General features: G+C 38.7%; 1 protein-coding gene across 1 annotated transcript; it reads left to right on the top strand.

Annotated features, from left to right (window-relative positions):
• Positions 1–5,533: 5,533 nt before the first annotated feature.
• Positions 5,534–12,459, top strand: LOC122311974 (conserved oligomeric Golgi complex subunit 4). Its single transcript, XM_043126780.1, has 2 exons — positions 5,534–7,332; positions 11,577–12,459. The coding sequence occupies exons 1-2, from the start codon at positions 5,722–5,724 to the stop codon at positions 12,204–12,206; spliced, it is 2,241 nt and encodes a 746-aa protein (XP_042982714.1). The 5' UTR covers positions 5,534–5,721; the 3' UTR covers positions 12,207–12,459.
• The last annotated feature ends 3,871 nt before the right edge of the window (positions 12,460–16,330 follow it).

Here is a 16,330-nt window from a genome sequence, read left to right as displayed (position 1 = left end):
AAAGCATAAACATAATGAACCATGGTATGCATGAAAAATGGAGATGGAGATTAAAAAAAAGAAAACACTCAACAACAAAATAACATAAATAAAAAATTAGCTTGAGCAACTTCCATTCAAAGATGGCAAGAAGTGCTTCTATCTTTTGAGGTTCATGGATTGAACCCAAAAGATGGAAAGATAGCTCAAGAAACTTTATGAACATGAAGAACAAGAAAAACAATGGTACAAACGCAAATGATAATGGAAAGCAAGAAAAATTATGAACTAGAATGCACAGTAATCAATAGTTGGTAGAATTCAAGCAGAAATTCATGCTTTTAATCAATTAAAATCACAACTTTGATTTATTTATTTTAACCATTTTTCCATTTAAAACCAATAATAATGTCATGATGAATTTAAAATACATTAGTTTTAAATAGCTAAAATATACAATATTTCAGCTCAATCAGCAAGGAATCACCCTTTTCTCATGCACGTAAAACCCATAACTTCAATCACATAACTGTTCATAATTATCATATAGATATTTATCACACATACATCTACCACCTTATGGGCAACCAAGGGAAGGGAAATCAACTCCACCATTCGAAATTGGGGAATCATACCAACCCAACCAATGTGCAAGTCGACTCGCCTACTCTCAACACAAGTCGACTCTTATGCAAAGATGTGACGCCCCCAAATCCCCACGCACGGACATGGAGAAGTCGAATCGTCTGGATGGTGACATCACGGGTCACCACCCTATCGACGTGTGCCAAGTGTGTGTATAAGCAACAAATGTGCACGAAGAAACACGCAACAGATAGCAAAGTCATAAACTAAGTACCAGAATTTTTCTTGTTTAATACAAAGCTATTCAAAACTTACATATTAAAATATTACAAAACACAAATATAGTTTCAAAGCTAAATACAAAGCATAACCCAACTCAGAACTCCGGCGGAGCTGCATCCTCAGGCTCAGCCTCTTTCTCCTCCTCGAATTCTGCACCAAAATCTACGGAACCAAAAATAGTGCCGCAGGTAAGCAAAATCCAAACACCACTAGATAAAAACATAATAAACTCCACAATATGCAGGAAAGAATGCAAATGCTCACATCCCATAAAATCACATTTTTCCACGTACGCCAAAATCCCATTTGGCCTCAAAAACGTATTCCTCACCAATTCACGCCAAAAGTCTCATTTGGCCCAAAACATATCCTTTAAACATAAGCTCGCCATTATCCCCGATAATGGCCCAAAAACCAGACCGTTATAGCACTGTAGGCGGGAATTACAGGCGAGACTCTACCACCATCCCTACTCACCACCATCCCTACTCACCACCGTCCCTATGTGAGTACCGTAGGCGGGAATCATAGGCGGGATTCTACTACCGTCCCTGCTTACCACCATCCCTACACATGCCTCTGACTCAAACCAGTCAGTCCAACCGTTCATATATACCATAAATCATTTCTCGCTTACAAGTCCAGCTTTCATTTTTCAAACACATGTACATGCATGCAACTACATGAAAAACCCAGTTTTCCCTTTTAAAACTTGAACATACATGCACTATACAAAGCAAACATCAAGGCACAAATATCTCAAACAAATAACAACATCAACCAAACAACTCTGTCCTCAATCCATCCGACCTCCGAACTCCTCGGACTCAGTCCGGAATCAACCAACTAGCAGTCAAATAATTATTGTTAGAGCAAAATATATTTAAATCTAAAAGTAGAGTTTGGAAATACTTACAGCGCTATACGGTATTTTTTGAAAGCTCGCAGCGTTGCAAAAGGAGGAGGAAAAGCAACGTAACAGTGTATTTTACACTGTGGCCGTGGGTAATAAATTACCCACTTTCGAACTGGGACAAACCAAGGCACGAAATTGATAGGGAAAGGTCTTGAGATATTTATAAAGTTAAGGAAAATGAGTTTTGGCTGTGGGTGGTGGTGGAAATGGCGGTGGAAAGCCAAAAAGGGGCTAAATGGAGTTGAGCTCGTGGGAACTGCTCCGGCAACGGATCGGGGCTGAAATTGGGTGGGTTAGGTCGACAAGAGGTAGAGGAACAATCTGTAAAGAGATGGTGGCCGGAGGTGGAACGACGGCGCCGGAAACGGTGAAAAACCGTGTGGAAAGAAATGGCTCTAGGTGGTTAACGGCTGGCCGGATGGGGGAGATATTTGGTGGGGTGGTGCGTCGGCCGGAGGGGGTTCGAACGCCGGTGGCTGTGTCGGCCATGCCGACCGGCGGCGGTGGTCTGGGTGAAGGGGCTGGTCGGCGACGGGGAGAGGGAAGGAGGGGGTTCAGGCGTGCGGGAAGAGAGAGGAAGAAAGAAGAAGAAGAAAAAAGAAAAAGAAGGAAAAAGAAAAAGAAAAGAGAAAAAGAAAAAGGGGGAAAGAAAAGATGAGGGAAAGAAATGAAGTCCAGTCCTCACTCTGGAAACCAAAAACTGATCCGCCGAAAACGATTTTAAAAACCATAAAACGACTAAATAAATTAAACACTGCATCAAATAAATTAAAATCAATTTAAAATAAATAAACCAATATATTAATTAAATTAAAAACAAATTTTCAGTAAAAATACACGTAAAAGCGGGTCATCACAAAAGATATACATGGAAAAATGTCTACTCAGCCAACCAACTCTAAGACACAACATTTGATATGGCTAAGGGAGTCTTCTATCAAGTGAGGCCAACACGATACTAGCCCACTCCAATTATTACAATAACTCTCTTTACCCATATGAAACTCATGGAGAAGTACTATAGAAATGATCCAGGGAGTCCTCTTTCTCGTCCATGATGATTGACACATGATACGATTATTCACACAAAAATAACAACGAAAACAAACGCATTTAAATCACAAAAAAGACGAAGTACAAATATTCAAGTAAAAGTATTCATAAACATAATGGCAACAAATTTATTATTTCATGATCAGAAATGGGGGTGATTATAGAGTATGCATGTGCCAAAATTCCATAACATGTGTACACAACATTTACCTCCCATTCCTTGGAACTGTCTTAGAAGCAAAGCAACTTCATTGTCTTAGAGACCACCTTCAAGTGACTCCTGAGTTGAATATATTTCGTCATTCCAAATCCTATGTTGTGTAGCCTCATTCATAGACAGATTAGAGATTGACGTGAAAACCTCCCATTGCAACGTGTGATTTGGTCCTAGACACCAGGGTTGTATAGAAACCAATGGGACCGAGCATCACTGATGCAGACTATTGGTTGGAGTCCAGAACTAGCCAAAACCGACAGAAAACCGGTTTGCCAGCGGTATAAAAATAAGAAAAACGACGCCGACTGATTTGGTTTTAGTCTGAACCAAACCCAAGCCGACGAATTGGTCAATTATATAAATATATATATATATATATATATATTATATTATACATATATAAAATGACGTTGTTTCAACTTGGGATTAATAACCCTACGGATCTTCTTCTTCCCCCGTCTTCTTCTTCCCTCTGGTTTTTTCCTATGCATATCTGCTTCTACCCACCAACGACACAGTCCGCCGCTCTCCTCCTTTATAGAGACATCGATAGTAGACCAATGAACTTCACCAATTCATGCTAAGATCGGCTCTAAGCCTCTTCAAAACTCGTTGGTGTGGCTTTTGGACTAAAACCACACTGAATACGTCAGTGTTCGACCCTACTAGACACCACGACGTACCTCAAGAATTTTTTTTCTTTTTTAATCTGCCTTCCTGACCCTTGCAAAAAGTGGGCTGTTATGTTATAGCCTAGAAGATTGGGTGAATGGGCCAAGTAGCAGGCACAAAGCTAAGGGAGTTGTTTTGCTATGTGGTAAGGATGCTGGATAGATGAGCTGGACAACGGGGCCAACTACCCCGCCATTATTAAGCCCCAATGTTAGAAGTATATTGACTGTAATGAGAACCGTTGGCTAGGCTTGACACTCTATATAGTTGGCTAGGCTCTAGTGTCAAGCCTAGCCAACTATATATATATAAATAATTTTCTTTAATAAAATAGTGTTGTTTCTTACTAGATTTGTTTAAAACCTAACACCTTCCCCTTGCTATGTCTCTATTTTTTTTCCCTCTCAGTCTCTCTTCCTATTGCCCAAAATCCCCCCACCATCCATCAATGTCTCTCTCTCCCTCTCACAGTTGCTCTCGACATCCTATTGGGGCATGTCTCTCTCTCTCTCTACTAGGGGTTTAGATTTTAATCAGAAACTTGGTTAGACCGGTTTCTAAAATGCCAAAACCAGCTGGAACTGATCCGGTTCCAATTCCTTGATTTTTAGAATCAGATCAGACTGGTTCATTATAATATATATTTAAATTAATTTTTTAAATATTATATATAATATGGTTTTATATTATATATAATTTATATATATAATAATATAAATTATAATTATATATAATAATATAAATAAATTTTTTTATTATATATTTTTGTTTCATATTATAACACTTTTTCTAGTAAGGGGTCTCAACAATTGTATAATCCTCTAATCTTTGATCTTCTCCTCATTGTAAAATACTCTATAAATGCCACTGAGCATGTCATAATTTGTAGAAATTGAATTTTTACTCCCTCTAGAGACACACTGAAGTATCATCTACAAGAAAAATTTGAATATTCGAGATAAACCTCTAATCATGTGCTACGATAAAAGTCATTTATTAATATCTATTTCCCCTGTTGGCCTATTACAGCCGTCTTTATTATAATAATATATTATATATTTTTGTATAGAAGGTTTTTTATAATAGAGCTTTTTTACCGAACAGATGTTTTTATAAAAATTTTTTTTATAAGCAGTAACAAATTTTTAATAAAACATATTTTTTTTAAAGAAGTTTTATTTTTTAATAAAAGATTTTTTTATGAAAAATTTGTATTTTATTAAAATTGAAACACCGGACTAGTAAAATTGGAGGTACTTGTTTAGAAGAATAATTTGTGCATAATCAATTTAAAAAAATATAAAACTAGTACATACTAGTTTGATCCTAAATTTTATTTAAAATCAGATCGAATTAAATTAATTACACCTAAACTCTATTAGAGTTTGGTTTTGGAATTTAGATTTTTCTTTTTAATTAGTTTTGGACAGGGCTGATGGACAACCGTGGAGGCCAATCTACCTTAGCATCTCGATGAGTGCACCCACCCACGAGGGGTGGTGGGTGGTGTCGAGATTCGGGAGTCCAAACTATCTTTGTGGAGCAATGTTATATACAGTCGTGGAATTACAAATGCTGTGCAATCGCTTTGAAAAAAAGTGAGGTCCACGATTAAAAAGTTAATTTTTTTTCATGTAAGTTTCATATTAATTTATTTTTTTCAAAATAACTATACGTCGCTTGCATAACTACAAATGTAAATATCATTTCTCATCTTTATGTCATGCGATAGGTTAAACAAAGATGGCCCTCATATCCCTATTTCTACCACCAACTCTACCTCAATTTAGGTTTCATTTTATTAAATGATAAATGTATTATATCTTAGACAGTTGTGTAAAAGTGAAATGTTGATATCGTGAGTATTTTTTTTTTTGTTTGTTTTTTCTTCGCTCATCTCTTCAATCCGTTCTAAAACCGGTGAAATTCGCACTGGAGCATAGCCGCTCCCAAAATAACAGCCACAGCCGTCATTTGTATTTGGGATTTGGATTGAAGTTGGAAAGATCAGGAGACAATGGGGTCGATCGCGGCCGAAGAAGAAAATGGAGGCGTCACCACCTCCTCTGCTACGTCCATCAATTTCGGCACGCCGGAGGCCATGAACCAGATTCGAACCCTAACTGACGTCGGGGCAATGACCCGCCTGCTCCACGAGTGCATTGCCTACCAGAGGGCCCTCGACCTCGACCTCGACAACCTCCTCTCCCAGCGCTCCGATCTTGACAAGCAGTTCCACCACCTCCAGAAGTCCGCTGAGGTCCTAGACATCGTCTCCGCCGACTCCCAGCACATGCTCTCCAACGTTTCCTCCACCTGCGACCTCGCCGACCACGTCAGCCGCAAGGTTCGCGAGCTCGACCTCGCCCAGTCCCGCGTCAACTCCACCCTCCACCGCATCGACGCCGTCGTCCAGCGCTCCAACTGCATTGACGGCGTCAGGAAGGCCCTCGATACGGAAGACTTCGAGCTCGCCGCCAATTACGTCCAGACCTTTCTCCAGATCGACGCCAAGTACAAGGACTCAGGATCCGATCAGAGGGACCAGATGTTCGCCTCCAAGCACCAGCTCGAAGCAATCGTGCGCAAGAAGCTCTCGGCGGCCGTAGATCAACGCGACCACCCGACAATCTTACGGTTCATTCGGATCTATTCGCCCCTTGGATTGGAGGATGAGGGATTGCAGGTATACGTTGGTTACCTAAAGAAGGTGATAGGAATGAGAGCGAGGCTGGAGTTCGAGCACATGGTGGAGTTAATGGAACAGAGTAGCAAAAACCCTAACCAGACGAGCCAGGTGAATTTCATATCCTGCTTAACGAATCTGTTCAAGGACGTGGTCCTCGCAATCGAAGAAAACGACGAGATTCTGAGAGGTCTCTGCGGCGACGACGGGATCGTTTACGCGATTTGCGAGCTCCAGGAGGAGTGCGATGCTCGAGGTTCATTGATCTTGAAGAAGTACATGGAGTTCAGGAAGTTGGCCCGATTGTCCTCGGAGATCAACGCACAAACCAAGAATTTGCTTGCTGTGGGAGGAGGATCCGAGGGTCCGGACCCGAGGGAGATCGAATTGTACTTGGAAGAGATACTATCATTAATGCAATTGGGGGAGGATTACACCGAATTTATGGTATCGAAGATCAAGGGCTTGAGTTCCGTTGATCCGGAGGTGCTTCCGCGGGCCACTAAGGCCTTTAGGAGTGGAAGTCTTAGCAAGGTTCTTCAAGATCTTACCGGATTTTATGTAATTCTAGAGGGTTTCTTTATGGTGGAGAATGTGAGGAAGGCGATCAAGATCGATGAGCAGGTGCCGGACAGCTTGACCACTTCCATGGTCGATGATGTCTTCTATGTTCTGCAGAGTTGCCTGAGGAGGGCCATATCCACATCCAATATTAGCTCGGTCATTGCAGTGTTGAGTGGTGCGAGTAGTTTGTTGAGCAATGAGTATCATGAAGCTCTGCAACAAAAGACGAGAGAGCCCAACCTCGGTGCTAAACTGTTCTTGGGTGGTGTCGGCGTGCAGAAGACCGGGACAGAGATTGCAACGGCCTTGAATAACATGGATGTTAGCAGTGAGTATGTCCTTAAGCTCAAACACGAGATTGAGGAGCAATGTGCTGAGGTGAGTCGTATACTTAATCACGTATTACTTTAGTTTGAATAATTGAAACAGAACTATTCTTTAGTCTGTACCTATCCCTCACGTTTTCACTTGGTTGGGGTGCATTGTCTGTGACATGACATAAACATTTTAGAGTATTACGAGGTAATGTACATGGATGCCACACTTTTGAAGGTGAAGCTATCAATTCGATTACTTGTGTTGCTTCACATGAGATATTGCAACCAACGAATGGATTTTCAAAGTAGATAGATACATTGTCTGATCATTCAAGCTCTTGCTTGATGCATAAGCTGCTACTAGCTCAGGATTTGGATTAGAGCTAATTCTGAGACGGAATTACAAGGCTATAATACACACCTGATATCTATAAAAATTGGAAAAACGAATGCTTTTATTTCTGTTTCTTCTGTAACTCAGTTCGCGAAGTTCATAATTCCCTACAGCCCATACCTATAAAATAATAATAATAATAATAATTCCCTAAAGCCCAATTTATGCTGGCAATGTTGTTGACTGTCACTGAGGTTTATGCAGATAGAGAAAAACAGAACCTTCAACCAACTGAGACAATTGTATACTTTCAACTTTTACAAAGGGCTAACTGTTTGATATTGAGATTAATTCAAATAGGCATTAATACAGATAAAAAAAAAAAAAAATGTAAGGCTTAACTTGGGTTAAGCCTTTGTGTCTTTCCATTATTTTCCCAGGATTGAAATGTTTGTATCTTTCAATAATTTGCACTGGAACTATATGCATTCTCTTCCTGAAATGTTTGGTGTGGTGTGAGTAGTTGATGGAACTTACCTTGGTGCATTGGCGGTGATTTTAATATGCCTTGGTTCCCAAGCAAAAGATTGGGAGAAGCTCCAATTAGCCATGCAATGAATGAATTCTTTGAATTTATCTTTGATATGGATTTACTGGATTTTCCTCTAGCCGGTGGCATCTACACATGGTCCAATAACTGGGCTTGGTGTATGGACAGATTTTTGGTGTCTCCCTCCTAGGAGGCTTATTATTCTACATTGCTCCAAAAGAGGATTTTTTTTTATTTTTATTTTTATTTTATTTTATTTTATTTTTTTAATTTTTTATTGGCACCGGGTTTCCAGGATCAACCTCCTGACTAATCCTGAAGATGCACAGGTCCTTAGCAAGGAGTTTCTCGCAAGTGCACCTCAAGTAATTGAAGGGAAAAATCCCCTAGTCCGATAACCCTTAGAGATTATTTGCACTCAAGGAGATTTGAACCTTAAACCTAGGGGGGAACATACTCCTAAGCTCAAGGCCTTTATCATTGCTCCAAAAGAGATTACCTAGCTTTTGTTTAGACCATTTTCCTGTTGTGCTTGATTGTGGAGGTATTCATTTTTTTATTGGCATAGGGTATTTGGGAACAACGTTCCCACTAACCGTGGGGGTGCATAGGCCTTTGACAACAAGTATCCCGCAAATGCACCTCAGGTAATTTAAGGAAAAATCCTCCAGTCCGATGGCCTCTAGAGATTGTTTGCACCTAGTGGGATTCAAACCTTACACCTTGTAGGGAGCATCCCACCAAGACCAAGGCTTTTACTACTTGAGCCAATCCCTAAGGGTTGATTGTGGGTGTATTCATGAGGGTAATAGATATATCAAGTTTGAAAACATGTGGTTGATAGTTGAGGGCGTTATGGAGAATGTAAGATCGTGGTGGACCTCGTATCCCTTGGAGGGCACACCAAGTTTTATTTTGGCTGGTGTACTCAAAGCCTTAAGGAAGGATTTGAAGATGTGGAATGCATATGTTTTTGGGCATATTGATCTTCAAAAATGGTTGCTTTTTTAGGATTTATAGGTTTTCAAGCGAAGGAAAGTGATCTCTCCTCTTTTTGTGGAGTAGTCTTTTAGTAAAAGATTTATCACCATGGAGCTCCAGAAGGTGCTTCTGATGGAAGAAATCTCATGGAGACAGAAATCGCGAGCCTTTGGTCAAAAGAAGGGGATAGATGCACTAAATTTTTCCATCGGGTGGCTAATTCTCATGATAGAAATACTGATGAAAAAATTTATCATCATAGGAATAATGCTATTGAGATGCTTTAGGTTGATGGCCAGGTTTGTTCGGATCACGAAATTATTAAGAGTTATATTGTCAATTATTATGAAAATATTCTTTTAGAAGAATTCTCTTGGAGGCCTAATCTTGATGACTTGGCCTTGGTGTCCATTGACCAGTCTTGTTCTATTTGGTTGGAGGGACCATTTGAGGTGGATGAAGTTTATTAGGTGATTGGTGGGATGGCTAAAGATAAAGCTCCAGGTCCAGATGGGTTTTCTATGAGCTCTAAGGTTTCTTGGCTTCCGATGAAATATCTTGGTCTTCCATTGAGGGCTACCTTCAAGGTGAAATCTATTTGGGATATGGTATACTTTTAAAACTTGAAAGAAGATTGGGAGGATGGAAAATAATTTATTTGTCAAAGGGGGTGGAACCACTTTGATAAAAAAACACTTTATCTAACCCACCAACATACTTTGTTTCTTTATATCCTTTACCTGCAGGTGCGGCTTCTTGTGTTGAGAAGTTCTTCCACTCTTTCCTTTGGAGAGTTTTGGGCAGGAAGCTAAGTTCCATCTTGTTTATTGGGACAAAGTTTGTTCTCCGGTAGCTTGTCGTTGTCTAGGGATGCTTAACTTGAGGATCTTCAATAAAGCACTCTTGGGGAAGTGGTTGTGGAGGTATCATCGGGAAGGGGAGGCTTTGTGGAGAGTAGTTATCAATTCTAAATAGGGGAGTATTGGGGGCTGGTGTTCCAATGAAGTTAGGGGGGCATATGATGTGGGGTTGTGGAAAAATATTTGTTTAGGTTGGGAAAGGTTCTCCAACTTTTTCAGATTTGAGATTGGGAGGGGCCACATTGTTTCTTTTTGGCATGATGCTTGGTGTGGTGCAAGGGCTCTTAAGTGTGTCTTCCCCACTCAATTGTGAATGACGAAGAGGCTTTGGTGGCTGACCTGTTGGTGTATTCCAATGGCTTTATCCAGTGGAATGTTAGTTTTTCGAGAGTAACCCTAGATTGAACACTTGGAACTTTTGCTGATTTTTTGGTTCTTTGTATGCTTTGGCTTTTGGTAATGCTATTGAGGACAGGATGATTTGGGCTCCTGGTGGGTGAGTTTAAGATTCTTATTTCTCTGTGCGATCCTATCATAAGGCCCTTTTGGGATTTCATAATGACCATTGCTTTCCGTCAAAGGGTATTTCGAAATGTAAGGTTCCTCCTAAGATTGCTTTCTTCGTTTGGACTGGGCCCTTTGGGAGAATCCTCAACACTGACAATTTAAGAAAACGGGGTCTCATCATTATGGATTGGTGTTTTTTGTGTTAGAATAACGGGAAATTTGTAGATCATCTAATGTTAGATTATGAGGTGGCTAGGTTCTTGTGGGTTGAGATCTTTAACTGGATTGGTGTGGCATGGGTTATGCGTGGAAGAGTAGTGGATCTTTTCAAGTGTTGGATAAGTCTTAGGGTAATGTTCATATCACCGCTGTGTGGAAACTCAATACCTCACTGTATTATGGGGTGTTTGTGGATGGGAGAGAAATAATAGGTGCTTTAAAGACAGCATTCCTTGGACGAGTTGAAGAGATTATTTTTTGCCACACTGTTTTCCTGGGCTTCTGTCATGTTTTTAACGAGGACGGCTGTCATAATTTGCCTGTATCCATCTTTAGTGCTTAGTGGTTATTAGGTGTATTATGTGTATACTTCCTGTATAATTGGGCTATGCCTTTTACTATCAATAAAGTCTTACTTATCAAAAAAAAAAAAAAAAATTGTCTGGGGTGCCATGGGTTCAACAATTGCTGTGTTATGAGAGAAACGTTTTCTCTCCATATTAATAATCATTTGGGTCTCCTGTTAAAGGGCATCCTTTTTTCTAATAACTATTATTATATGGGATGTATGATATATATGAAAAGAATCCTAAATATTTGTTTTTGTTCTTTTTTCCTCCTAATATCCTTATTGATTCTACTGATGGGTAATTGGGTCCCATGTGAAAACTCTGGCTCCTAAGCTGGATACTTCTCTCAGCTCTTTCTTCACTTTATTATATTTGTGTCAGGCATTGTTGTCCAATGTGTTGATACGCCTGATTAGGTTCTTGTCAAGAGATGTAAATTTGCCTGCTGGTAAAAATAGTTTGTATTGTTTTACGTTAAATATGGTTAAAATCATATTCTTTCAGGTATTCCCAGCACCAGGCGATAGGGAAAGAGTGAAATCTTGTTTGTCTGAATTGAGTGATATGAGCAACATCTTCAAGCAAGCTCTGAATGCTGGCATGGAACAGCTTGTGGCAACCGTGACACCCAGAATCCGTCCACTGTTAGATAGTGTAGCAACCATCAGCTACGAGCTGTCAGAGGTTGAATATGCTGATAATGAGATGAATGATCCATGGGTCCAGAAACTTCTTCATGCTGTCGAGACAAATGTGGCATGGCTTCAGCCACTAATGACAGCCAACAACTATGACTCGTTTGTTCATTTGGTCATTGACTTCATTGTTAAGAGGCTCGAAGTGATCATGATGCAGAAAAGGTTCAGTCAGCTCGGAGGCCTTCAGCTTGACAGAGATGCAAGGGCATTGGTAAGCCATTTTTCTGGCATGACTCAGAGGACTGTTAGGGATAAGTTTGCCCGTCTTACTCAAATGGCAACAATCCTCAACTTGGAGAAGGTGTCTGAGATTCTAGATTTCTGGGGCGAGAACTCAGGACCTATGACCTGGAGGTTAACGCCAGCCGAGGTTAGGCGAGTGTTGGGTCTCAGGGTTGATTTTAAACCCGAAGCAATTGCTGCTCTCAAGTTGTAATTCTCATCTGTCCAGTCTCCCTCTTTATCTTCACATTCTTTTATTCCTATTATATTATTTTTCATAAGCTTTTGTTCGGCAGAGTGAGATACTTTTCAATATTCCGTTGATACATGCCTTCAGTTCGTTTGAAACTACCATATTTTAACCTCAAGTGTAAAAGCATACTTAGATTTTACAGCAAATATGAAAATTTTACCTTAAAATTGTACCCATCTGCATTAATGGCTAACTCTGTGGTTTTGGAAGTTAAGAGCAGTCTTATTGTTGTGAGTATGTTCTTTCCATGTGGCTGAATGAAATAAACCTGCTTCTCTTTCTATGACCCACTTCTCTCTAGAAGAAAAAGTCACCCTCATCCTCACCATTCTGCTCTTCCACCGGAGAGGAGGATCTTCTCTCTGTGTTTTAATTATTTGATTAAATTATTTCTATATGTTATTAACCATTCAAATTTATGTTATTATATTCTTATTTATTCTTTTATACATTGAAAATTTTATTGAGTCATTAAAAATTGAACTAGACTTGTTAGAAATCCAAACCCCAACCATATCTCATTGAACCCCAAATGATGAACCCCAAATGATAGCCTATTCGGTTAAGGCCCACACAATTGCACTACAAGGCAATGCTTGTAGAGGAAGTTCTCCCTTGCCGTAGGTGTCTTTTTACTGTTCAAGTTAGCCACAAATAATGGTTGATGAGAAGGCTAAAAGCTATCTTACGACCTAATTACGCTTAAAAAATAATGCGATAATTGTAACACAGTTTTGGGATGTCGATTCCATAGGGAGACAAATTAAAAGAATAACAGAAGGAACAAAAAAATTAAAGAAAAATATTAAATGATTAATGGACAACAAAAATTAATTTTAAACGTAAATTAAAGTGAAACAAACTGACTAACGGAAAAAGTACTCAAATTTGACGAACAATAAAACATTGGGAATCTCTTGCACAAATCTAATATTTTAATTATTCTTAATTCATTGAATAACTCAACTGGAAACTTACTTCCCAAAATTTTCAATCAGAAGGTATAGATTTATAAACTAATGTAACCCTTTGAAAAATTATTCACCACTTTTAAAATACGTAAATTATTATCACTATTGAGAAAATCAAACGACGACAATATATTCAGGGAGCAATATTGCAACAAAGAACTAAATCAATATAGATAAATAATTGATCCAAACATAATCCAAGAACTAATTCATTCAATAGAAAAAGTATGACTGAATCCATAAATAAAATAAATTTTATGATTATTTGGAGAAGAAAATGTCAACAATGAATTAAGAATGATAAAATAAGAGAGTTTTAATAATTGAAAATCAAATACATAAATTAAAAATATTATCTAATATGCAAGTTCATCCCTAGTCTCACCAAGGAATCAGTTCCTCATTCGAAAGAAAAAAAATTCTTTTTCTGAAAAATAAGTTCTCCAAGTCCTAGCATCCTCTTTTTCAAAAATCGGAAGTCTTTCTTTTCTGCCTCTCCCACCCTCCCCTCAATTTCGTACTAATGATATACTTATATAGGGTAGGAAAGAAATCCTAATATTTTCATGATTCCCACATAAAAATAATTGCCTAAATTTTAGGACTAATCTTGGCAGTCACGTATGTATTTCAGGAGTTTGAATTTGAAAATTTTTATTAGAAACAAATTTATAGCCCTTTGAATATCTTTCCAACGCATCAAGAATCGCATCAATTTAATATGTGAGTGGAAAGTTATTATTAAAATACTAAAATATGTCCAGGCTGTCTCCTAGTGAATTTCGAACTTGGACTTCTTGCAATCTCTTTTTGTGATTTTTTTTTTCTTTTTTTTCTTGATCCAAATTGCTCTAAAACCTCATGAAAGTCCTCATTTGAATTTGACTGGGCTTTGACTTGCTCTTTTATAAACTCTAAAATTAAACATAAAAATCTGTTTAGGAGTATTCCAAAGTAAATAGAAACTCAATTCAAGAATACACATTAATTTCTATTCACATTTTAACATATTACTCTAATAATAGGATATTTAGAGTGCACTTTCGTGTACTCATCACCACCGTCATTCAGGTGGAAACTTCCTTGGCTTAAAACCATATGCTACATTACATGATATTACCCATGGTTTTGGCTAACAAAACCACCACCAAGGGGCCACTCTCACACCCCCTCTCAGCCCTCTAGCACTATAAAAGTCATCCATAGCTTTCCTTCACCCTTTGATCATTTTCCATCCACTTTCTTGGAGAAGATGCAAGAGGCAATTTCTGACAGCTTTTTTGGCCTTTCTTGCTCAAAATTTTCAAAGCAGTTCTAAGTGTTTCCTCATGAAGTTTCCTTCACATTAGTTGTTCCTCATTAAGTCTAGTTTCTGTTGGTATATTTTGTATAAATTTCGTAATCATTTGATGGGTAAAAATTTTATGTAAGCATGAAGAGATCATTATGGGAAATAGTTTGGACAGTGTGTAATATTTTGATATTTTTGATTTAAGTTATTGGCAAGATCTTGGTATAATATTTTTATGTTTTATATTTAACATGATAATATAAATTTTTGATATAGATTGGTTCATGTTTTAAGTTTTTTATAAGAGTTTTATAAAGATCTAAAAAGTTAAAAATGGGAGGAGGAAAACAGATTCTGTTTTGGTTAAGCTTAGGCCTTTTGTTGTGAATGCATGTTTCAATGACTTTGATATTTACATACTATGCTTTTAGGAATTTTATCTACATTTTAGAATGCTATTTAAAATTTATGGAGTTGAACTTAAAGATATGAATTATTATGCATGCAAAGGTTCGAATAGGTCTTGTATTTGAGGTTTTCGAATGGATCTATGTTTTATGAAATTTTTGCCATGTGATCTTAGGTGCTTAAATATTTTTTAGGACTTGGATGTGACGCCCCCAAATCCCACGTACAGACACGTGGAAATCGAGACGTCGGGATGATGACAACACGGGTCACCACCTTATCGCCAAGTGCCAAGTGTGTGTACATGTAACAAGTGCGCAAATAAAAACACAACGGATAACAAAAAGTCTTATAACTAAGTACCAGAATTTTTTCTTTGTTTAATACAAACCCGTTCAAACCAAACTACAAGGCATAAACTCCAAATAAATACTCCGGCGGAGCCGCCTCCTCGGGCTCAGCCTCTTCCTCCTCCTCCTCCTCGACCTCTGCGTCAAAATCTACGGTATCAAAATGGTGCCGCAGGTAAGTAAAAATCCAAACACCACAAGATAAAAACATATTAAACTCAACAATATGCATGAAAGACTGCCAAATGCACATGTCCCATAAAACCTCAGTTTCCACGCATGCCAAAATCCCATTTTTGGCCTAAAAGATATCCGTTAAACAAATCCTTGCCGATATCCCAGATAATAGCCCAAATCAAGAACACCTTCATTTTCCCAGAAAATGGATCACAAAGCCTCAAACATAACCTCGTCATTTTTCCAGAAAATGGCTTGTATCCAATATCCCAAACCCGTTCCAATTTATTGCATGCACCATGATCTCCCCTAAGGATCATCCGCACGCTTTGGCTCCTGTGCTACACCGCAGGTAACAACCACGTATGTGATACCTAAATGAGCAATGCCTAGTTCTCGTGCCCAGTGCGTACCTGGACCAGGCCATCCTCTAGTCCCCGCCACCCTAGGGACCACGGAGTCGACACAACAGCGTTACCGTATCATGCGATCCGGTCGTCGCCCAGTGACAACCCAGAGGATGTCACTTAGTATTATCCACTTCCGAGTGACTAGAGGAGCTTCATCTAGATAATACCTCATCCCGGCTTGGGGTTGTGATACACACGCACCCGAAAATCTATTTACGCAAATAACACCGATTTTTCTCAATTAAATAAATGCACATGAATGCATCATGCAATGCACACCTCAAGATACAAATCATCCCACCAATCACAATATCAACAAAACCAAACAACTCCGTCCTTAATCCATCCGACCCCCAACTCCTCGAACTCAGTCCGGAATTAACCAACTAGTCAAATAATTAATTGTAAGAGCAATAATATATTTAAATCTAAAATAGAGTTTGGAAAATACTTACTGCGCTATAAGATATTTTTCGAA

Source organism: Carya illinoinensis, chromosome 1 (assembly GCF_018687715.1).
Source record: "Carya illinoinensis cultivar Pawnee chromosome 1, C.illinoinensisPawnee_v1, whole genome shotgun sequence".
Taxonomy (NCBI): domain Eukaryota; kingdom Viridiplantae; phylum Streptophyta; class Magnoliopsida; order Fagales; family Juglandaceae; genus Carya; species Carya illinoinensis.
This window is presented reverse-complemented; position numbering and strand designations above follow the sequence as displayed.

Bases quoted from the DNA above. Each gene is read 5' to 3' on its own strand.
- LOC122311974 (XM_043126780.1), top strand. From the start codon at position 5,722: ATGGGGTCGATCGCGGCCGAAGAAGAAAATGGAGGCGTCACCACCTCC. The intron at 7,333-11,576 runs GTGAGTCGTATA...ATATTCTTTCAG, and splicing joins TTGAGGAGCAATGTGCTGAG to GTATTCCCAGCACCAGGCGA.